Genomic DNA, 24,574 nt, shown 5'->3' with positions numbered 1-24,574 from the left:
GTCAGTGCTGAGGAAGTGCTACACTGTTTAAGGATCAGTGCTGAGAGAGTGCGCAATGTCAGAGGATCAGTACCGAAGGAGTGGGCACTGTCAGAGGGTCAGTACGGAGAGAGTGCGGCACTATCGGAGGGTCAGTGCTGAGGGAGCGCCACACTGTCAGAGGGTCAGTGCTGAGGGTGCACCGCACTGTCGGAGAGTCAGTGCTGAGGGAGCACCGCACTGTCGGAGGGTCAGTGCTGAGAGAGCACCGCACTGTCGGAGAGTCAGTGCTGAGGGAGCGTCACACTGTCAGAGGGTCAGTGCTGAGGGAGCACCACACTGTCGGAGGGTCAGTGTTATGGGAGTGCTGCACTGTTGGAGGGTCAGTGCTAAGGGAATGCACTCTGTCAGAGGGTCAGTGCTGAGGGAGTGCTGCACTGTCAGAGGGTCAGTGCTGAGGGAGTGCTGCACTGTCAGAGGGTCAGTGCTGAGGGAGCACCGCACTGTCAGAGGGTCAGTGCTGAGGGAGCACCACACTGTCGGAGGGTCAGTGTTGAGGGAGCACCACACTGTCGGAGGGTCAGTGTTATGGGAGTGCTGCACTGTTGGAGGGTCACTGCTGAGGGAATGCGCACTGTCGGAGGGTCAGTGCTGAGGGAGTGCGCACTGTCAGAGGGTCAGTGCTGAGGGAGTGCGCACTGTCAGAGGGTCAGTGCTGAGGGAGCACCACACTGTCGGAGGGTCAGTGTTATGGGAGTGCTGCACTGTCGGAGGGTCAGTGTTATGGGAGTGCTGCACTGTTGAGCAGTTAGTATTATAAGACTGCTACTTGCCTGAAAGTCCCATCAACCTATTGAGGTGGTTATAATACAAGTTGAAAAGGGAGAAACAGTTTTTCCCAGTATGAGAGTGAACATTTACTTCTTTAATCTACAGATCAAGAGACATGAACTGGCTTTACGTTTCTCTGCTCATTATACAGTCCATTAATGGCTGTTCAACGATATCCATGTTCACCTCCCTAAGAACAGCCACTGCACTCTGAAGGAAGTTGAGGGGTTGAAAAAAATGGGAGACTGCTCTAAATATTAAAAAAATTTATCTTTCTTCCCCAACTGACAGAGAGACTGAATAAACAGATATAACAAAGACTACTGGGGGGGACATACATCGCCAGAGTGCTTTGCCAAATTTCCTGTGGTACACCAACAATGGCTCTTGCAGTCAAACCAACTAACATTTCACTTTCAAACATTCGTCAAATTTACCAGTTGCTTGGAGACATTGTGCAAGTACTTGGCACTGTGAAATTCTACCAACTTTAAAATCAGTGGCACAATAATGTGACCCAGTTCCAATTGCTCATGGGCACATTATTGTGCCACTGATTGTGCCACATAGTTACAGAACTAGCTCCAAATGAACACACACCTCTCCTCTACAGTGTCTCACTGAGAAACACTGACTGCAATGAAAATGCAGCTCATGAATTGATGGTGAAAAGTGACGCTAAGGACAAGTATCATCAGGCCCAACACTGGGAAGCTGTATTGTTGGAACTGGAACAGACAATATTCAGATTTGCTTTCATCCAGCAACTTGCTTCTGTCAAAGCCAACAGTTCTCCTGGCCTCAGGTTCATGGCACCAAAAGGCAAACATCAATGGGTTGATCATTTAATTGATCGCACTATAGGGGTCAGTTAGTTCAGTTGGTTGGATAGCTGGTTTAGATTAGATTAGATAGATTAGATTATTTACAGTGTGGAAACAGGCCCTTCGGCCCAACAAGTCCACACTGCCCCGCCGAAGCGCAACTCACCCATACCCCTACATTTACCCCTTACCTAACACTACGGGCAATTTAGTATGGCCAATTCACCTGACCTGCACATCTTTGGACAGTGGGAGGAAACCGGAGCACCCGGAGGAAACCCACACAGACACGGGGAGAATGTGCAAACTCCACACAGTCAGTCGCCTGAGGCGGGTATTGAACCCGGGTCTCTGGCGCTGTGAGGCAGCAGTGCTAACCACTGTGCCACCGTGCCGCTTGTGATGCTTACAGTATGGGTTCAATTCCTGTCCCAGCTGTGGCCACCATGAAGGGACTCTGCCATCATCCTGAGTCATGGTGAATCTCAGGTTAAACCACCACTAGTTGTTCCTATCTCTCTGATGATAGAGCAGCCCATTGGTCCTCTGGGACTATGGTGACTTTACCTGTAGATCATACCATGTGTAAAATGGCTGCTAACAACAGACCAAAACAACTTCATTGTCATTGCCAGTGCCATTGGACAAAGCCCTTTCCAACTAACTCTTCCCTCTGTCATGGATAAAGGAATTCTGCCATTGGAGACTTTTGCAAAAAATTAACCTGATTCTAACTGAATATTGTATTACAAGAAAAAGTGATGTCACATGTCACCTGACTATACAGTAAAAAGCTCTAAGTAGTTACAGAGAGACAAGTAGGCACTCTTGAAAAACCTGGAGTTTGCAAACAGACAACAGAGGTATAGCACATGGAGGAAACTCCTCAGTATTCCTGATTTGTTTGTTTTGTCGAGTTGGTGATTCCTCAAAATTCAAACAGCACAATGTTGAGTTTTGAACTCCAAAAAGAAACTGAGCTAAGAACAGCCAGTGGGCACAACTCAAAGGGTCAGGTTCGAGAACAAGCCCCGAAGGTCAAAGACAAAAGAGGTACAGAAACCAAAAAAAACCAAGCAATGTACAAGTGCTGAAACCACAAGGAGTTAAAAAAAACAAGGAAGTTACCTCCCTCCCAGGCCAATTGTGCAAGAAAACACTAACGATCCAACGACAGCTGCTTGATCAGACTTCATGCGTTAAACCATTTTTGTTTCAGCAAGAGGAACTCAAGCAATGGCTATGAATGGTATTTAACAAATCCTTAGGGAGACTCTTCCTAGAAATAATATTTTGTCTCATTTGCATTAGTGTAATTTTGATATGTTAATTTCTTAGTAACAACTTTACCTCTTCATCCCTACATAATACCTTGTATTAAACTAATCTTTAACCTGTTTGAACCAGAGGCTATACTGTTTATCTGCTTTACTGGAATCATTACAAATTAAAAGGGACCAAGTGGGCTTTATTGATTTCCAGTTCACTGACTGCAGTGGTCAAGGCACTTTCTCAGATCCATGTTCCCACCCATTACAGGGATCACCAGTGTTTCTGCAATAGCTGTTTGGTATCCTTACTGGGAATCCTGTTGACAGTGTGTGTACTCCAGGGATAGGAATCTTGTGACATGAGCTGAGTTTTTGTACAGAATACCGTAACCGAAGATGGTTTGACTGCAAGGTTTCCTCCTGCATCAGTCACATCCTGCCCCTCACACACTGCCAGGCTAAATACATGTACACCAACTGGGGTGGGCTGTGGGTCAGAAATCCAGCACGGGTGACAATCATTAAACAGCTCCTTTATTCAAACACATTTACAAATAATCACAACAAGCCAAAGGCAGGATGTGCGATAACCTCAGTATGAACTCAGTCACAACATAAACTTCAGACTCTCAGGGCCCGAGTTATGACAGAACTGCTGATCATCACACACACAGACACATACAGAGATATACAAAGACACGCACATGCAGAGAGACGCTCAGACACACACAGATATGCACACGCATACCCACACACACAGACACATACAGAGATACACACAGACACACACAGAGACAAGCACACCCACACACAGACGCACAGACAGACGTGCACACATTGATGCTGAATAAATAACACGAGAAAGGGACAACAATAAAGGAGCCAGTAACTGACAAGACATAACTAACTGGACAGAATGAATTCCTGGTCAATGCTGAATTGTTTGACTGAAGTCTAGGTCAAGAATGGGGACAATGCATTAACTTCAGTTTTCCAGAATGTGGGAATGGGAATCAGAACACCTCGAATTCCCAGTTCAGATCCAAAACCAAATGATACTTCCCGGAAAGGGCATTATCATGTATATCAGGCAAAACATGGCTTGGCTGTGGGTGTGACAGCCCACCATATTCCGTTCTCCCAGTCTGGCATCAAGGTGGACAATTTCAGTGAGTTTGAAGGTGAAATCCATGATGAGGGTCAGCATATCGAGAAAGCAACATATTCCCGGTGAGTTAATCCAGGCTTCAATCCAATACATAAAATACACAGCGTCCTGAAAAGGAGACAAACAGCCCAAAGTCTCTTGTGCCCAGAGGATGTGCCAAGTGGGCTTGCCATACAGCTGGCACACTGATGATTATCTGTGTCCCTAATTAACCCTCATTAAACAGCTCAAGGGTCCTCTGAAAGAGGAAGTCATTAAGTATTATAATTAGACATCTTCAAACAGTAACCTTACCCCATCCTGACACAAGGGAGAAAGAGAAACCCGACCTCACAACCCCCATCACTATACAAAACCACAAGCTCACTGACACAAAGTGCCACAAAATAATTACAAGCACTTTGAGTGCTGAATTTCCTTTTACATAATGAATTGTTGTCATGTTCAGTTTTCTTTACACTTAGAGGGGGGTAAGGAGACAGAAATCCTGCTCCTGAGCTCACCCCATGCCTCAGAGGCAATGACAAATGCAGCAATCGGATGACAGGTTGGGATGTTAAGAGATGCCACCCTGTAAACAAACATTCCTCCCTTGGTGTTTTTATAGGTGCCATGTAACCAGTGGTGAGATGTGGTTGTGGGGCAGTGAAAGAGGGGGGAGCTTCACCCTCAATCACTGCCTTCAGGAAAAGAACGGGCTGAAAGAGAATGGAACACGACACTCCCTCTGACTTGCCCACCCTCAATCAAGTTGCTGAGTCAACAATTTCCACTTGGTTCAATGTCGCCGTGAAATGCCAGCTAGGCCCTGAGTCCTCAGGCCAGTGGCTGAATGTGACCTTGTTAGAGTCAAAAACACAGCAGATGCTGGAATCAAAAATAGACAAAGAACATAGGAAGCCAGGCAGCATCAGGAGGTGGAGAAGGCAACATTACAGGGTCAGACTCTTCATCCAAGTGTTAATTCATTGGTAGCTGACTCAAGGATGGTGGTCACACAAACATTTTCACTGGTTTTGTTTTCCAGGGCAGGAAGCTGTTTGGTGAAATAACTCCCCAGAGGTTGGTATCCTATCACCAAGTCCCTCTTTATTTACACGGGGAGAGTCCTTCACCACCGATCCAGCTGTCAGAGTTAACAGGATGTCTGACACTCTTGTTCTTACTTTTTTTCTTTTAAGTCAGACAGATGAAGAGACAGTCAGTCAGAGAAACAGACAGACAGATAGAGATACAGATCGCTAGAGAGACTGTGAAGTAACTGTGCATAGTGGGAGACCCTGCTGAAATAGTTCCACAGAAGCCGGTATCCCAACACCAAGTCACCCTTTATTTACATGTGGAGTGTCCTTAACACTGATCCAACTCTTATTCTTATTTTTCTTCAGGCTACAATTGGGCCTGATGTCCCTGAAAGACTTTGAAGGTAGCCATTGGAGAGGGGTGTGTGGGACTTTGTGCTGTTGTCCCAATTACAATCAATACAGGAAGGCCCTTTAGCCCTTCCCCCTCACACCTGAAATAACTCTAGAGAGGCCTGTGTCCTCTTTATTCGCAAATGGAAAGTCCTTGACACTGGAACTCTTGTTCTTATATCTGTCAGCCAGGGCTCCCTGATTGGACTAGATTAACAACCCCAATTAGGGAACTCAGGTTCTATGAGGTCCACCTGGCTGACCCTCATACACTTACTACACATGCAATCAGTGGAAGTAAATGAGGTCCATCCAGCAGCCAATCAAGGGGTAAGGTGCCTGACCTCTACAACTCCGTTGATGGCACATTGATCTCTTGCAGTGTCAGGAGCCCGAAAACTGGAAGGAAGACTGAATTATAGCAGCATTTCATTTGTAAACTTGACATTACCTGCTGGCAGTAATTCACAAAGGGGCAGCACAGTGGCTCAGTGGTTAGCACTACAGCCTCACAGCACCAGGGACTCAGGTTCGATTCCAGCCTCGGGTGGCTGTCTGTGTGGAGTTTGCACATTCTCAGGGCTGAGCAAGGTGGATACAGAACTAACTTAGTCATAGGAGACAGAGGATAGCAGTGGCAGGATGCTTTTCGGAATGGAGGGCTATGACTAGTGATGTTCCACAGGGATCAGTGCTGGGGTCTCTGCTGATTGTGATCTACATAAATGATTTAGAGGAAAATGTAACTGGTCTAAATAGTAAGTTTGCAAATGATACCAGGATTGGTGGAGTTGTGGATAGTGAGGAGGACTGTCAGAGGATACAGCAGGATGTAAATCAGTTGGAAGCAAGGGGCAGAAAAATAGCAGATGGAGTTTAATCCGGACAAATGTGAGGTGATGCATTTTGGCAGATCAAGTACAGGTGGAAATCATACAGTGAATGGCAGAACCCTTCGGAGTATTGATATGCAGAGGGGTCTGGGTGTGCAGGTTCACAGATCACTGAAGGTGGCAGTGCAGGTGGATAAGGGAGTAAAAAAGGCGTATAGCATGTTTGTCTTCATTGGAAGGGGTATTGAGTGTGAGGATAGACAAGTTATGTTGCAGCTTTGTAGAACTTTAGTGAGGTCACACTTGGAATAATGTATACAGTTCTGGTCACCACACTACCGGAAGGATGTGGATGCTTTGGAGAGGGCACAGAAACGGTTTATCAGGGTGTTGCCTGGTCTGGGGGATTTTAGCGATGAAGAAAGGTTGGTTGACAGGGTTTGTTTTCACTGGAACGCAGAAGGTTAAGGAGTGACCTGGTAGAAGTTTATAAGATTGTGAATGGTGTGGATAGAGTGGGAAGTATGAGGCTTTTTCCCAAAGTAGAGGGGTCAGTTATTGGGGACACAGGTTCAAGGTGTTGGGGGGGGGGGGGGGGGCTAAAAGAGATGTGTGAGGCAAGTTGTTCACACAAAGGATGGTGAGTGTCTGGAACATGCTGCCAGAGGAGGTGGGGGAAGCAGACACAACAGCAGCATTCAAGAAGCAGCTGGACAAATACCCGAATAGGAAGGAAATAGAGGGATACCGATCCTGTAAATAAACACTATTTTAATATGGAAGGGCAAAATGTGGCAGCACAGGCTTGGAGGGCCGAAGGGCCTGTTCCTGTGCTGTATTGTTCTTTATTCTTCTTCTTTGTTCTATTCTCCCCGTGTCTGCACAGCCAATTCACCTGACCTGCACATCTTTAGATTGTGGGAGGAAACTGGAGCACCAGGAGAAACCCACGCAGACACGGGGAGAATGGACAAACTCCACACAGACAGTCGCCCAAGACAGGAATCGAACCTGGGTCACTGGCGCTGTGAGGCAGCAGTGCTAACCCCTGAACCACGATACTGCCCCCATTGTTCCACCTCAGTCCAACACTGAGCCATCCACATCACGTACGAATCAGGAGGCCAGGATTCAAATGCTACTGGCTCCTGACATCTGTAATAACACCTCACTGAACAAGCTGATTAGAAAATATCAATAGTTAGGCATTAAGCAGATCATTAGGTTAATTCATGAATTAGCTGGGTAGATTTAACCACAGAATTGCAGTCAACTGAATCCCGCTGGGATTAACTTGTACCACGAACCTGGATCATTCTTTTTCCCAAATCAATTTCCAATAAAAAAACTCATTATTGCTCAGTGAAAAAAACTTGGTAGGTATAAAGGAGGGGATAAAGTCTTTTGTGGCACAGTAGTAATGTCCCAGTCTCTGCACCAGAAGGTCTGGGTTCAAGTCTCATGAGTTCTATAGGTGTATTATAATGTTTACGAACAGATCTAAAAACAGAGAATACAGCTGGTGTGTGGAAGGGAGTAGCAAGACTGAAGTTAATATTGACCAAGGAAGGTGTCAGTGGCTTCTTTCTAACTGACTGGTTTGGATGAGAATTGATATCAGAAGGACAGGATCATTCCCTAATAGTGAAAATAGTGGGCGGCATGGTGGCACAGTGGTTAGCACTGCTGCCTCACAGCGCCAGAGACCCGGGTTCAATTCCCGACACAGGCGACTGACTGTGTGGTGTTTGCACATTCTCCCCGTGTCTGCGTGGGTTTCCTCCGGGTGCTCCCACAGTCCAAAGATGTGCACGTCAGGTGAATTGGCCATGCTAAATTGCCCATAGTGTTAGGAAAAGGGGTAAATGTAGGGGAATGGGTGGGTTACGCTTCGGCGGGTCGGTGTGGACTTGTTGGGCCGAAGGGCCTGTTTCCACACTGTAAATAATCTAATCTAATAAAGTTTTATTTTCAGGCAGAAGATTGTGATTGGAATTACTTTGGAGAACAACAGCTGAAACCAAGTACTGAGCATTATGGTATGACTTCACATTAATATGTGAAGCTGCATTTTTCAATGGAAAACTGAAATGGATTTGTGAGCAAGGGTTACAATTTACTGAAAAACAAGATATGGTCTTGACACCATCACTTATTACTGGAAACAAGATCAGATACAAGTATTCTCAGAGCTCGAGGCTCAATAACAAAGGAAAGGTTGGACATCCCATTAACATTTACACACATATTTATAAAAATGGTGGCCTATTAAATTCATAGGAAACATGGTCAGACTTTGATAGATTTTGAAAGCTGGATGGATATTCTACACAAGAATATGTAATGGAATTTAATAGACCAAATGCATGACTGCAGAAATTCTACTTGGAGATTGCTAATTCAATGCTTGCCTTTAAATTGTTGGGCTGTGTTGAGGTGTTGCACATGAATAGGTTCCTCGTATTAACTAATGTTAGATTTTCAGAAAGAGAAACACTCAGTCTTCAGAAGCTTTGATTAGATTCCCTACAGTGTGGAAACAGGCCCTTCGGCCCAACAAGTCCACACTGACCCTCCAAAGAGGAACCCATCCAAATCCATTCCCCTAACACTATGGGTAATTTAGCATAGCTTATTCACCTGACCTGCACATCTTTGTGACTGTGGGAGGAAACCGGAGCACCCGGAGGAAACCCACGCAGACACAGGGAGAATGTGCAAACTCCACACAGTCAGTCGCCTGAGGCTGGAATTGAACCTGGGACCCTGGTGCTGTGAGGCAGCAGTGCTAACCACTGAGGCACCGTGCCACCCTGACAATACATTAATTCCCAGAGGCCTTCCAGTCTTAAATCGGACATTCCACAAAGAATGGAGGACTCAAAGGTCACGACAATAAAGGCCTGCCTAGGTACAGGCTGAAAGCATTAACATGAAAGGGGAATAAAGTTTGAGAGGATACCTATACCTCCAGTTACTCTAACAGGTACCAGGAATTCGGGAACTGCATAGAAAAATTAACCATGGAAATGTCTGGGCTTTGGTCAGGGGTGTTTTAGATACAACTCGAAATACCATTATACAAACAAATGAGAACATAGTGACCCCAATCAGGCAGATTGAATTAAATTAGCTACAAGAAGCTTCATCCCAGTTGTGAATGTTTTAGGCAAAATCAACATGCTATGCTGGACAGCAGATGCACATCTCGTGTGGACTGAATTGATTAAAGTGTCGAGTGTGTGGTGCTGAAAAAGCACAGCAGGTCAGGCAACATTCCGAGGAGCAGGAAAATCGACGTTTTGGGCTAGAGCCCTTAAAGTGTCTACTATCGCCTGTAAATTATAATGACTGAACGAAGGTTAAGGAATTTGAGAGCTGTACCTGCCTCAGAATTGGGATAGTAAAGTGCTGAAATCACTAAAAAGAGTGGTGATTCCCTGCAAAATAACTGTGCTAGCGCAGTGTCAAATGCAATACCCTTACTGTTCAACAGTCCATCCTGGAAAAAAGGTTCCAATGGAACATAAAAAGGCAATTGTTCTTCGGAAGTCAGTGGATTTATAATTTGGACATTACTATATTCCTTTATTAAAACCTAACTCTCTAATCAAAATATTGATCATTCATTAGGAAAAAAGGTTCATTATCCTAAAGCTACATTGGCAGTTTGTCCATCAATCAACATCTCAGGTTCAAAATCCTACTAAAGGGACAGTGGGCGTGTAAAACGTACAGAAGAGATAAGTGGTTAATGTGAAATATTCAGCAGGACATCCTCACACCATAGTGAGACTCCCAGGAGCATGGGACTTTAACAAAATTCTAGCAATGGACTTGAAGGTATGGAATATTGAAAAGAAACATGCTCACCTTGCACTTTGTAGACATGGTAACTAGATTTATGATTTGGAAACGCCAGTGTTGGATTAGGGTGGACAAAGTTAAAAATCACACAACACCATGTTTAATCCAACAGGTTTATTTGGAAGCATCAGGTGGTTGTGGAAGGAGCGTCGCTCCGAAAGCGAGTGGTTCCAAAATAAACCTGTTGGACTTTAACCTGGTGTGTGTGATTTTCAACTAACAAAATTTAGTCAGTCTTTAATGACATATAGTAAAGAATAATAGTGGACAAAGCAATGGGAAGTGGGTGCGAACATAGGAAAAGAGGAGGCCATTCAGCCCCTCGAGCCTGCACTGCCATTCAAAGAGATCATGGCTGATTTATGGCCTAACTCCATATACCTGTTGATATTCCTTGATACTCTTGCTTAATAAAAATTTGTCTATCTCCAATTTAAATTTAACAATGAAATTAGCATCCTGCCCCATTTGAAGAGGAGAGTTCCAAACCTCTGCTACTCTGCGCATGCCGAAGGGCTTTCTAACAACTCTGCTGAATTGTTAGCCCTAATATTTAGTCTATGCTCCTGGTTATAAAATCTTCAACCAGTGGAAATAGCTTAACTATCCTGTCTTTCCTTGTTTACATCCTGATGCCCTCTATTAGACTACCCCTTAACCTTATAAATTCTGGAGAATAAAGGCCTCATTTGTCCATTCTCTCCTTGTAAACCTGTGCTGAACTCCCCCCCGGGGCCAGACCATCCTTCCCAAGGTGTGGTGAACAGATCAGCTCGCATTACTGTAAGTGAGGTCTAACTGGGGTTTTGTATAACTGAAGCATAATGTCTACATTCTTATGCCCCAGCCCTTTCCATATAGAGGCTAGCATTCCATTAGCCTTCCTGACTGCTTTCTGCACCAGTTCATGGCACTGAAACAGCTAGGAGCCTGATCCTCAAATCTCGCCGTATTTAACTTTGTGCCTTTTGAAGACACCCTGATCCACCTTTTTCAGTTCAAAATAGATAACCTTACACTTGTTTATATTAAAATATATCTGCCACGGCTTTGCCCATTTACCTAATCTATCAATATCCTGGTGTAGTTTTATGCTGTCCTTAATGCTGCCCAATTGTGCGTTGTCAGCACATTTGGATATTTGAGTGTCAATGTCATTATCCAAGTTGTGAATGAATATTGTGAATAAATGAATCCCCAACACAGACTCCTGTGGGACATCACTAGTTACTTCCTTCCAATTTGATTATTTACCACTTGTTCCACTCAACCAATTTCCTATCCATGTCAGTAATTTGCCCTCAATTCAGTGGAGGCCTTAGCCAACAGGTTCTTAGAATACATACAATCCCTACAGTGTCAAAACAGGCCATTTGGCCCAACAAGTCCACACTGACCCTCTGAAGAGTATCCCACCCAGACCTGATGCCTCACCCTATTACTCTACATTTCCCCTGACTAATGTACCTAGCCCACATATCCCTGAACGCTATGGGCAATTTAGCATGGCCAACTCACCTGACCTGCACACCTCTGGACTGTGGGTTCTTCTATGGGACCTTTACCAAAAGACTTCTGGAAGTCCACATAAACAACATCCATTGACTTATCTCTGTCCACTAACTTTGTTACCGCTTCAAACAAAGTCTGAAATAACCTATCTTTCCTGAATCTAGGCTGGTTCTCTCTGATTAACTGAAATTTTTTTGAAGTGATCAGTTACCCTATCCTTGACCGAAAACTCCAACATCTTCCCCATCGCAGACGTTAGGCTAATCCTCTGTAATTCCCTGAGTTTCCTCTGTCACCCTTCTACAAGGGGCAAAGTGACATGAGGAAATCCAGAAGTACATCTGCCAAATCTAGGGAACTTTGAAAGATTATGGTTAGGGTATCGGCAATGTGCTCTCCTAACTCCTTTAATATCAGTTCCCAGGGATTTGTCACTCTTCAGTTCCATTAATTTCCCCATTATTGATTATTTAGATAAACTAATTTTATTTTGATCCTGTCCCTGATTCTCTGTTATTTTTTTCCATTAAGCTCTCCTCCTTTCCTGCTGTGAACACTGAAGCAAAATAATCATTTAGCATTTCCCTGTGGTCATTGACAATATCCTCAATCGAGACCTTCAGTGGGTCAACAGTAGCCTTAACCAGCCACTTCCCCTTTATATAACTATAACATTTCTTTGTCTTTCATGTCTGTTACAAGTTTCATTTCATAAAGTTTATTAGCCGTTTCTACAGGAGAAAGTGAGGACTGCAGATGCTGGAGATCAGAGCTGAAAGAGCCGTTCCTACAAGCCACTTTGTGGCTCTTTGTTGGTCTTTCTATGTCCCATTCTGTGGGATCTGTGCAGTTCTTTGCATTTTTATAAGGCCTTTCTTTTAAATTAATGTTGCTCCTTACTTTCTGAGATTTTCTTTGAGAGGTGGAGCTTTTCCTTCTCATGCTTACAAACTGCCTCTGAATATCATTCAATACTCAGAGACTGGACTTGGTCACCTGCTGAAATCCGAACTGACAATGGAGGCAATGTTGATTTTAAGGATGTGAGAGAAAATATTGATACTGTGGTAATGAACACTGGAAAGTCCCTTTCGTAATATAGCTTGTGTAAGAAATCGCATGATATTAGACGAGGTGCTTCATAAAATCATTTCAGACCAACCAATCCTACATGGGAGCAATTGTCTGCATCAATTGTTAAAATCCGGAACTTCCGTCAGTGAGGAATGATCAGCCCCGGCTTTAAAAGGGACTACTGTCATTTCCTGAATGTCCTGCACACACAGAGAAGGGCATTCATTTAAAGCTGAGATTTCAGAGAAAATTTGGCAAGCTATGCAGTATCATATATCAAACTATATATAATCCAGCACATATAATCCAACCAGAAATAACTTTAAACCCAACGGAACTGATATCCTGAAGAAAGGAAGAGCAGAAACAATGGTTATAATTTGTGTTGGTAAAACACAGGTGGTTGAGTGTTTTAGATGATTTACAGTATAAAGTGTAATTCATTGGTTGTAGCGTAACTTGGAGAATATGAAAGAAAGTGTTTTGTTGACTAATTATTGAGTTTGTGCAAGGATTGTTTGAATAGCTTAGATATTTTTAATCAACTGTTCAGACATGTTAGGACATACCTCTGGAACAGGTATGAAATTCGGCTTCCTGGTACAGAGATAAAGACACTACCACTACACCACAAAAGGCCTGAGGGAGAAACTTGACTTGGAAATAACTGTGCTAAACATAAATAAGAATATTAAAGGAATTGAGGGTAGAGTTAGACAGAATGGATTGGGAAATAGATTTAGCAGCAAAGATGATTGAGGGAAAAGGGCAGATGTTCAAGAAAATAGCTCACGGCTCCTAACAAAGACATTCCAAAGAGAAAGAAGGATCCTAGGAAGGGGATAAGCCAACCATGTTTAACCAGGGTTAAGGATAGCATCAGATTGGAAAAAATACATTACAAAAGGTAGATAGGATAAACTCAGGAAGGATAATCCTGATGACCAGGAAGTCCAAAACCAAAGGCCACAATTTAAGAATGCACAATACATCATTTAGGGTGAAGATGAGGAGAGAATGGTCAGCCAGTGGAATTCCTGCCTTGGAAAGCAGTTGAGGCCAAAACATTGAACATTTTCAAGAAGGAGTAAGAAATAGGGTTAAAGGGATCAAAGGGTGGGGGAGAAAGCAGGAACTGGAGATGGAGTTGGACGATTAACTTTGATCATAGTCAATAGCAGAGTAGGCTCAAAGGGCCAAATGGCCTACTCCTGCTCCAAGTTTCTTTGTTTCTAACGATTAGTACTTCAGCTAAAGGGCGAGGAAACGTTTGAGAACCAGCAAAAAATAGAGGGAGAAGATAATCTTGGATGGTAAAATTTCAAACAATTTCAAGACAGACAGTAAGAGTTTCTCTAAAAATATAAAAAGGAATAGAGGCCAGAGTGAACATCAGCCCCTGAGGGAATGAGGCTGGGGAATAACAACTGGGAACCAGGAAATGGCAGGGGAGTTAAATAAATACTTTGCACTGGTTTTCACAGTAGAAAACACTAACAGAATCACAAAATCATTAAACAATCAATTCGCAAAAGAGGAGAGAAAATAAGTACAATAACTCATTGAGTAAAACTGCTGGAGAAACTAACAGAGCTAAAAACCAATATGTTTCCTTGGCCTCATGCATCTGAGGATATTCATGGAAGTGGCTGCAGAGGTAACGGATACATTGATAGTAATCTTTCAGGAAGACAGACTCTGGTGATGGCCCAGAGGATTGGAAAACTGTTCATGTGTTTTAGATAATGTGCTCCTTTTTTTAATTCTTCCTGTGAAAATGGATAATGTCACATTTTTCCACAATATATTCCATTTGTCAGATCTATTGCCCAGTCACTCAACCTATCTAAATCTTTTTGAAGCCTCATCCTCTGTGAAATATATTTTGCCATCAACCTTTACATCATCAGCAAATATAGCAGCCATACATTTAGCCACTTCACCCACGTCATTGATATAAAAAGTTGAAGCCATAGCAATGATCATCATGGCACACCACCTGTTTCATCCAGCCAGTCAGAAACCTTGTTTCTTGTTAGCTAGCCAATTTTATATCCAAGCCAATGTGGCACTCTCTGTATCATGAGCTTTTATTTCCTACAATAATCTGTGATATGGCACCTTGTCAAATGTCTTCTGGAAATCTGAGTACAGTACATTCACTGGTTCCCCTTGATGCTGAACACATTACTTCCAAAAACAAATTCCAATAAATTGGTTCAACATAATTTTGTTTTCATGTCGACTCTGCCTGATTACACTTAATATTTCTAAAGTGCCCAGCTATAACATTTTCAATAATAACTTCAAAAATCCTCTCTGGGACAGATGTTAAGCAAACTGCTGCTGGTTTTTGTTTTCTGCCTCCCACTTTTTTTGAATAAACAAAAAGACAATTCCGATTTTCCAATTTAATGAAACCCTTTTTTAAGGAAAGATATTGTTTTACTGGAGGCAGTCCAGAGAAGGTTCACTGGGATGATCTCTGGCCTGAGGGACTGTCTTATGAGCAAAGGCTAAACAGGTTGAGACTCTGCTTATGGAGTTTAGAAGGATGGGAGATGATCTCATTGAAATGTATCGGATTCCTAAGGGGCTTGACAGGGTCAATGCTTCCCCTCATGGGTCAGCTCAGGACCAGAGGGAAGAGTCTCACAAAAAGGGGTTAAAATTTATTACTGAGATGAAGAGGAATTTCTTCTCTTGGGGGGTTGAGAGGTTTTGGAACTCTTTGCCTCAGAGAGCTATGGGGGCAGAGTCCTTGTGTATATTTAAGGCTGAGATTGATAGATTCTTGATCAGCCAGGGATCAAGGGCTATGGGGAAAGGGCAGAAAAGTGGATGAAAAATGTTGGATCAGCCATGATCCTATTAAATGGCAGAGCAGGCATGAAGGGCTGAATGGCCTCCTCCTGTTCCTATTCCTTATGGCCTTCCCTGAATCTGGTATATTTTGGAAGATTAAAACCAGTGTATCAACAATCTCTTTAAAACCCTAGGATAAAGTCCATCAGAATCTCAGGACAAGTAACATCCCTGAAATAGCTGCAAATTAGGAAATGGAAGGGACGGAGAAACTCAGGAAAATCACACTCACCGGGAGGGGGAGGTACTGAGCAAATTGTTGTTGCTGTGGGATGACAAGTCCCTGGGTTCTGACAAACTTCACCCTGGTGTCTTCAGATAAGACAGATGACCTGCATGTGGTCTTCAGGCCGGCTTGGAAAGGTGTCTATTCTCAGGATGTGGGTAACACAGAGAGGGCTGCAGTGTGAGACTAACACACAGGTTCAGCATCCCTAACTTGCCAGACACAGGGAGCCAATCAACAGCTCTCAGAAGGCACTGTTCTCATAACAGCCCGTAAATTGACATCTACTTCAGCAATTCAATTTCTCAACTTGTCATAATGGGAAACCTGATCTCTGAGCTGCCAGTCTAGTGCATGACATGATGCCTAGCACATCCAAATAGTCTACCAGCTCTCACCTTGGGGCGAGGTTCCTATAGTGAGCTATTGTCTGCAAGGTTAAAAGCTCCAGTTCAGTCCAGGGATGTTAGAGACCAGCTCAGAGAAGACAGTCACCAACCTCAAGTAATCCCTCTCCTAAGGCAGCTATATAAACCCCGCCCTCCAACCATCAGTCTTGAGTGAAATCCCAGTTCAATGGGACGGTGATGAATCCGAACTTGGTATGACTCAACTGTCCAAATGGATGGTGTTCAATGAAACATGGGAAAGGATGGGATATGCAATTTATCCAGGGAAGGACTGAACAGTTATTGCACTGGCTAAGCAGTCTTGTTAAGTTTGCAGAGAATGTAATTCTCCTATGAACTACAAGTGACAGCAATTTATTTCATTCAGTCTGGGCTATAACAGATTAGGAGACAGAAATCAATCATTAGACTCAATTAAATTCTAATCCTGTATGATTTGACTGAAACCTCAGAAGATCCACAGCTATACAATCAGCCAGTAATACTTCTTATCGGTGTGGAGCTGTAATCACAAGGATCATAATGAGAATGTGCAGGTGGACATTCAATTTAATTTAACAAATAATTGTTAATGAAGTAGCTAAGGAACTGAAAGGAAAAAAATATAGATTTTTATTTCTATGGTGCCTCTCATGTCTACTGGACATCCCAAAGCACTTTCATAGAATCCCTACAATGTGGAAACAGTGCCATTTGGCCCAACAAGTCCACACCGACCCTCCGAAGAGTGACCCATTCCCTTAACCTCTTACTTTACATTTCCCCTGACTCATACGCCTCACCCACACATCCCTGAACACTATGGGCAACTTATCGTGGCTAATTCAGCTAACCTGCACATCTTTGGACTGCGGGAGGAAACCCACGCAGCACAGGGAGAATGTGCAAACTCCATGCAGTCACGGGAGTGGAATCAAACCAGGGTCCCTGGCACTGTGAGGCAGCAGTGCCAACCACTGAGCCACCGTGCTAACCACTTTGCATGCAAAAAAATGCTTTTAAGTCTGGTCACTGTTGTAGCACAAGAAATACAGCACACTCCCACAAACAGCAAAATAATATTGACTGGATCATCTGTTTCTCATGATAGGGTCAATATTTAAACCTATTACTTAACACAGAGAGGAATTCCACTGTTCATCTTCAAATCGTGCTGCATCATCATTTCTGCCCAACTGAAGAGCAGACAGGGCCCTCAGTTTAAGGTCTCACTCAAAAGCCAGCACCTCTGACAGTGCAGCACTCCCTCTGCACAGCATGGGGTACAATGTCAGCAAGGGTTCCCGCTCTACTGGCAGGCGAACTCAGATCGGAGACTCAGCGTTCGCTCTTCAAAATAAATCTGATGTTGGCTCTCACACCACAATCAGTGAAATACAGATGAGAGTCATTGTGATGGAAAGACTCCTCTGTGTCCTGGACCATGATATTGTGGGAGGCTTTACTTTGATCAATTTCAAAGCAACAGTTTCCTTTGTACAAAACCCGCGTTTAGAAAGATTGACTTCAATGTATTCCATTAGAGGAGAATGTACCCTCAGTACATAGATGCATTATGCATGAAACAATTCCTGCTGGTTTGGATTTATTTGATGATACAAGGCCAGTTCTTTATTAATTTAGCTTTTGTTAAAAGGTGGGTTCTGCAGGCAGAAAACTGTCAGGAATAGCAACAGCATCAGGAAACCATGCACAAAGCTGGCTCAGCTGGGGAGAGAGGGGGGGGGGGGGAATCAGCTGGGAGACAGACCTCCATCTCTCTGGGTTAGGGAAGGAAGAACAAGCTTCTCTCTGATCTCCATCCAGTGACCCAGTGACCCATTGGGGATGAAGGTGGTGTGAATTTTCTTTATTGTTTATCCTTGCAGGGGGACTGGGTGACACTGGTAACAGCAGCATTAATTGCCCATCCTGAACTGCCTTAGAACTGAGTGGTTTGTTCACTTATTTCATAGGGTAGTCAACCACATTGCTGTGCATCTGGAGTCACATGTAGGCCAGACTAGGTAAGGACGGCAGTTCTGAGGGAGGGTCACTCAACCCGAAACGTTAACTGTGATTTCTCTTCACAGATACTGCCAGATCTGCTGAGCTTCTCCAGCAATTTCTGTTTTGTTAAAAATGGCAGATTTTGTTCCCAAAAGGACAGGACTGAACCTAATGGTTTTTAACAACAATCATTGATAGTTTCATACCTTGGAGGCTGCTTTTCAATTCCAGATTTATTAACTGAACTTACATTCCACCAGCTGCAGGGGCAGGATTTGAACCTGTCTCCCCACAGGCTTAGCCTTGGCCTTTGGATGACATTACCAGTGCACCACAACCTCCCCAATATCAGGGGAAATAGGGCTAGTGGCTAAAACCAAGAGTAAAGACTGCACACTAGCAAGAGAATCAGGAAAGATAGTAGTAAAGATGGTCAAGGAGATCAGAGTGAAGAGGACTGAGTGGCAGGGGGTCAGGATGCTTAACTTCCAGTTCCACTCCCAATCCCTCATTATCCCTGTTGCCATGATAACCTAACAGGGCTCGTTGGAGGAGCTGGGATTCAATCACAATCTAGAGAAGGGTGACATACTGCCACCCACACCATTCAGTATTCAGTTTGGTTTATCTACAGTGAAGTCACATCTCTCATCTCCACAGACCATCTCTGAAGAACTTCTTTTCTGAATCATTATGTTCATCAAAGCCAAAAATATCTCAATACCATTGCCTTGCCCATTTCTAAAGATCAGACCCTCCCAGGTTAAAACAAGCAGCTGATCCAACAATGGAGCTGAACTCCCAGCACAGTCCCTAACTAGTTAGATCTTTGCCACTTTCGACACTGGTCATCCACACGGCTGTCCTGATTATGACTGTGATGGAAACATTTTATTTTTGTTTGGCAGAAATTGGATCGAACCTCATTTCACAACAGGATGTGCCCGATAGTGGAAACAGAAAACATTCAGCCTCAGCCTGACTGACATGCACGAAAGGCCAGAGGCTGCAGGATCCTTTAATCATCAGTCAGACTCTCCAATCTATGACAGAATGAATTTGACATTCACAGCTTGCAGCAGGAAGAAACAGATTCAGCATAAAAACCATTTACAAGATCCACAATCCACTGGATCATGAACAATTATTTACAAAAACTTCAACAGAACTTGCAACTGGTACGGCATGTTCAAGATTGGACTGTTTTACACAGCTTTGAATACAGCATTTGAAGCTCAATAAATTTGCTGCAGACACTAATTATCCCTGCAGTTTAATCCAAACATAATGTTTGGAGTATAAACATTATTAGCCCAACATTTAAATGCTCCTGTTATCTCTGTGGTGTAATGTACCAGAGGGTGACACAGAGACAGCATGTGACACACACGCGCGCACGCACGGGCAAAAAAGCAGACCCTTTCATTGGTCATAAGGAAGGGCTGCCGTGGAATTCGAACTCAGGGTTGCCAGACAGTAGCAAATACTGGTGGCATTGCAGCAGAGAGCACTTACAACTGTCTGAACACATTCGCTGAGATCCTCATTAACGACAACAAACTGAAGCAAAGTTTCTCTGACAATTGGCTGGCTACACTATTTTGGATCTACCTGCTTAGCTTCTCTCTTCAGTCCCTGTGCTCCCCTGCTGTTGCATGACCCAGTATGCCTCATCACAGCAACCAGAGCTTTGCTTCTTACAAAGAGTCACAAACATTGTCCAACCATAGGGTGGCACAGTGGCTCAGTGCTGCCTCACAGTTCCAGAGACCCAGGTTTGAGTCCAGCCTCGGGTCACTGCCTGTGTGGAGTTTGCACATTCTCCCTGTGCCTGTGTGAGTTGCCGAGGGTACTCCAGTTTCATTCCATTGTCCAAAGCTGTGCAGGTTAGGTGAATTGGCCGTGCTAAATTGACCATAGTGCGCAGGCTAGCTGGAGTTAGCCATGAGGAATGCAAGGTTACAGGTGTAGTGTGTGATTCTGGGTGGGATGTCCTTCACAGGGTCAGTGTGGACTTGATGGGCCAGATGGCCTGTTTCCACACTGTAGGGAGTCTATGAAACGTATCAAAGTTTATTACCGAATCAGGTAGCACCGAGAGAACACATTTGGTCCACTGTGGCCGGGGCAGTCTTTCAACCAACATATCAAATTAGTCCATTTTCTCCAAAATGCTGTATTTTATTCAAATGTCGATGCATGTCAGCTTAGCAAAGCCTGTTTTAAACAAGTACCAAGAGTAAGCCATGGGGAAGAAAAGGGAGAGAGGAAATTTATCTCTCTTGAATGAGGAAAGATGCCAAAATTTAAACAACAGTTGTTGATGATTAGACACGAGTTTGACCCTAGGACAACTCCCCCGACAAAAATAACTGACAATCAGAAAATGTACAGTGTTGGGTAAACAATCAGGATTTTGGTATTATTGATGTAACATCAGATTAACACAAAGGCAAGACTTAAAAGAACATTTTGCTAATAATTATCATTGGTCAACCTGTATCTTCCCTCCATCATAAGATTATAAGTGGGGAAATTTGCCGAAATTTGCCGATGATTGCACAATGTCCAGCAACATTTGCGATTCCTCAGACACTGAAACGGTCCGTGTTCAAATGCAACAAGATCTGGATAGTATCCAGGCTTGGGTTGACAAGTGTCAAGTAACATTCATGTCACACAAATGCCAGGAAAGGTCATCTCCAATAAGAGACAATCTAAACATTGGTCCTTTGACATCTAATAGTGTTACTGTCACTGAATCCCCCACTTTCAACATCCTGTGGATTACCATTGACCAGAAACTCAACTGCACTCACCACACATACACAGTGTTTACAAGAGCAGGTCAGAGGCTGGGAATACTGTAGCAAGAAACTCCCCTCCTGACTCCCCAAAGCCTGTCCACCATCTACAAGGCACAAGTCAGGAGGGTGATGGAATACTCCCCACTCGCCCTGGATGGGTGCAACTCCAACAACAGTCAAGAAGTTCAACACCATCCAGGCCAAAGCAGTCCACTTCACTGGCACTACATCCACAAGCAGCCAATCCCTCCACCACTAAGGCTCCAAAGCCCAGTGTACACCATCTACAAGATAAGCTCTAGAAATTCATCAAAGATCCTTAGACAATATATATTCCAAACCCATGATCATAACTCTAACCCTAACCCTAATCCAATCACTTCCATATAGAAGGACAAGGGCAGCGGATACATGGGAAAACCACCACCTGCACGTTCCCCTCCAAGCCATTTACCATCCTGACTTGGAAATATATCGCTGTTGCTGGGTCAAACTCCTGGAACTCACAGCATTGTGTCTATCTGCAGTGGTTCAAGAAGGCAGCTCACCACCACCCTCTCAAGGGGAACTAGGGTTGGGTAATAAATGCTGGCCAGCTTGTGACAGCCACATCCCACGGGTGAGTGAAAACTAAATCTATCCTCATTTCACTGAGAAGGAGAGAGAGAAATCTGGGCAAGGTCTCGGATACTTTCAAGACAACAGATGAAGTGCAATCTTCCTTGTTGGTTCTGAGGCAGGCAAATATAGACAATCCCTAAAAGTTGGGCTAATAATGTACATATTCCCAACATTACGTTTGGATTACACTGTGGGATAATTGATGTGCAAAATAAATTTGATGAGTTTAAAATTGTGTTCTGCTGCAGGTTTCTGTGCAGTTTTTGTTCATTGAGTTACTCAAATTAATTACTGAATAACATTAATATTTTAGCAGAATTATTACTTTAAATTAATGGACATACAGTGTGCTCCTTCCTGCTACAGGCTGTGCATGCGAACAGCTCCCACTCAGTTTTCCCTGGATTGGTAGCCTTCCAGCAGAGTCAGACAAACCTGGATCCCAACTTCAATCCTCAGCCTCTGCACAACAACGTAGCCCCAGCACTGTATTTAGTTGTAAGGTTCCCGGTACTCTGTGCTGATAACCCCATTATTGGTCAGTTAAGCATCAGCAATGTCCTACCACGTTTTGGACTCCCTCTCACTCGATTCTTTGTTCTGTTAAAAGCAAAAGGTTGCAGGTGCTGGAAGTCTGAAATACAAACATCTTCCAAAGAAATGTCATACCAGATTGCTGAATTTCTCCAGCAATTTCTGTTACTTGGGCGTGACTCTCGACAACACTTGGCATTATGTAAATATAAACAGTAATGTTATGAACATCCCCAAGACTGGTAACATGTTGCTGTGCTTGGCAGATCACACATTAGGATATTGGGAATGAATCTCATCTGGGATTGACAGAATATAGTGAGTTATTAAGGGATTTATTCTGCATCACTTCTTGCCTGAGATCCTGGAGATAAAGTTGCAGAGATTGAATATTCCCTCGAGATAAAACCAATTGCAAGAGTCCTCAATGTCAAACGCTCTGTGTGGTTTCAAGACTGTGACATGTCTTTCAGAACACACATTGCAACATTACAGATATCCAAAAGGTAAGCATCAGCTCAGGGATACATCATTGCTCACAGCCAAAGTCCCAACAGAGATCAGGAACATTCAACACTTCAACATAAAAGTGCAATGTTTTGTGCAATGTCTTTCAGAAAGCTGGATATTCATGTGTCTAGTCTTGTTCTGTATTTTTCTGATACCTGTGCTGAAGGGATCAGGTGGATCCACCAAGCTAACTCCCACACATGCCCTACCCTGGAAAATGATGGCTGTTTGTGGAGCTGTTTATCATTGTAAATAAAGATTTCCAACTGGCCTTGGTCTCCGTAACACCCTTCTCCATCCAACTGCATTCCAGTCTTTCCTCACCTGCCCTATTGATTGCTGTGGGCTCCTGCACAAGACCATTTCCATTCCCTCTGACTCTTGGGGTCACAAGAGTCCACAATTACCCCACCCTCCCACAGGTACCTTCTCCTCTCACCTTCCATCAGGAGGAGCAGTATTCCTGAAAGACCATTCAAGCATCACTGTCTTCACAACCCAGCCTGATCCTTGCCTCTAACTCTGTCAACACATTTGCCACTGACTCACTGCTGAATGACCGGGAAGGGGGGCAGTAGGTGAGACTCCCTGGGTCCTGGAGAGAGGAGGCCAGCAGGATGGACTGCAATGTCCCACCTGTAGCACCCCACTTTCCCACCCACCTGCTGAAGTCAGTACAGACCAAGGCTGAAGCGAAGACCCCTGCACATGGCCAGTGCTTGGAGGGCGAGTGCACATTGTTCTATTTTGTACAATCTGGAACATGATGTGTGTCGTACTGTCACAGGCTGGCTGCTTCGCCCATTCGGAGAGCAATATTGTTTTTGGCTGGAAGACATAGCTGCAGTCCCTGTGACCCTTAAGCACCCCCGTGCTGCAAACGGCAAGCAATCTGTCCCCAGCCTCTAACCAGGCCACCCCTACAACACAAACTGCAGCTCTCCAGCCGACTCTCCGAGGCCCCTACAAACCCTCGCCCCCCAAATCTCAAAGTAATAGCTGCATTGTGAATTGGAAAATAATCTGTAGGCTTGCTGCGGGAAACAGCAGATGACCAGCGCAAATTTTAACAATGAGCTCTGAAAATTAATTTCCGAGAGATGAGTGTTGCTGTAGAACAGAATGAGAATAGCGATGCATTCCTCTGAGGGGTGAGCCCTGCTGAGGTTAGACTCAGTTTGGTAACTCCACTACAATGCTGCAAATCTGAAATGACGGTCAGACTTACCCTTAACCTGTGTGTCATACTCGGTGATGATCTCTTTGTCCTTCTTGAATTTAGCTGGCGATGTCATCGTTTAGAAACCGCGTTCCCTCCGCCTGGTGAAGATTCCTTTTGCAGATGGAGCAGGCACTCAGATACTGGTGGGAGAAAGGCGGGGACACGCTGTCAGTCAGTCACTCCATGGGAAAGGCTGGCCTTCCTAATCCCAGCTCCGAGCAGCAAAACCCCACCGAACACTGACCACATCGGAGGAGGCTGGGCAATTTCAAATAGAAGCCCAGAAACAGCACCCAGAGAGGAAACTGCCCAGACGGCAGCAGAGACCGTCTCACCTGCCAGCTCCTCCCAGCCAGGAGGGAGGGAGAGGGAGAGAGAGGGAGGGAGGAGAGAGAGGGGGAGGAGGGAGGGAGATGGGCAATTTCAAATAGAAGCCCAGAAACAGCACCCAGAGAGGAAACTGCCCAGACGGCAGCAGAGACCGTCTCACCTGCCAGCTCCTCCCAGCCAGGAGGGAGGGAGAGGGAGAGAGAGGGAGGGAGGAGAGAGAGGGGGAGGAGGGAGGGAGAGAGAGGGAGGGAGGAGAGAGAAGGGGAGGAGGGAGGGAGAGAGAGGG

General features: G+C 44.3%; 1 protein-coding gene across 3 annotated transcripts in view; it reads right to left on the bottom strand.

Moving 5' to 3' along the window:
- Window positions 1-24,574, bottom strand: part of srgap2 (SLIT-ROBO Rho GTPase activating protein 2) — a 244,264-nt gene that overhangs the window by 210,714 nt on the left and 8,976 nt on the right. Inside the window, exons 1-2 of one of the 3 annotated variants that reach the window (XM_043716322.1) lie at window positions 24,294-24,312; window positions 23,965-24,098 (exon numbers count right to left, since the gene is read on the bottom strand). In XM_043716322.1, coding sequence (XP_043572257.1) covers window positions 23,965-24,031 — 67 coding nt within the window. In that variant the 5' untranslated portion in view covers window positions 24,032-24,098; window positions 24,294-24,312. Of the gene's footprint in view, window positions 1-23,964; window positions 24,099-24,202; window positions 24,220-24,293; window positions 24,313-24,574 lie in introns of those variants that run through there. The other 2 variants (XM_043716323.1, XM_043716321.1) reach the window with 2 other exon arrangements.

The sequence above is a fragment of the Chiloscyllium plagiosum genome, chromosome 26 (genome assembly GCF_004010195.1).
Source record: "Chiloscyllium plagiosum isolate BGI_BamShark_2017 chromosome 26, ASM401019v2, whole genome shotgun sequence".
Lineage (NCBI taxonomy): Eukaryota > Metazoa > Chordata > Chondrichthyes > Orectolobiformes > Hemiscylliidae > Chiloscyllium > Chiloscyllium plagiosum.
The sequence above is the reverse complement of the archived record's forward strand: the minus strand, read 5'-3'. Positions and strand labels throughout refer to the sequence as shown.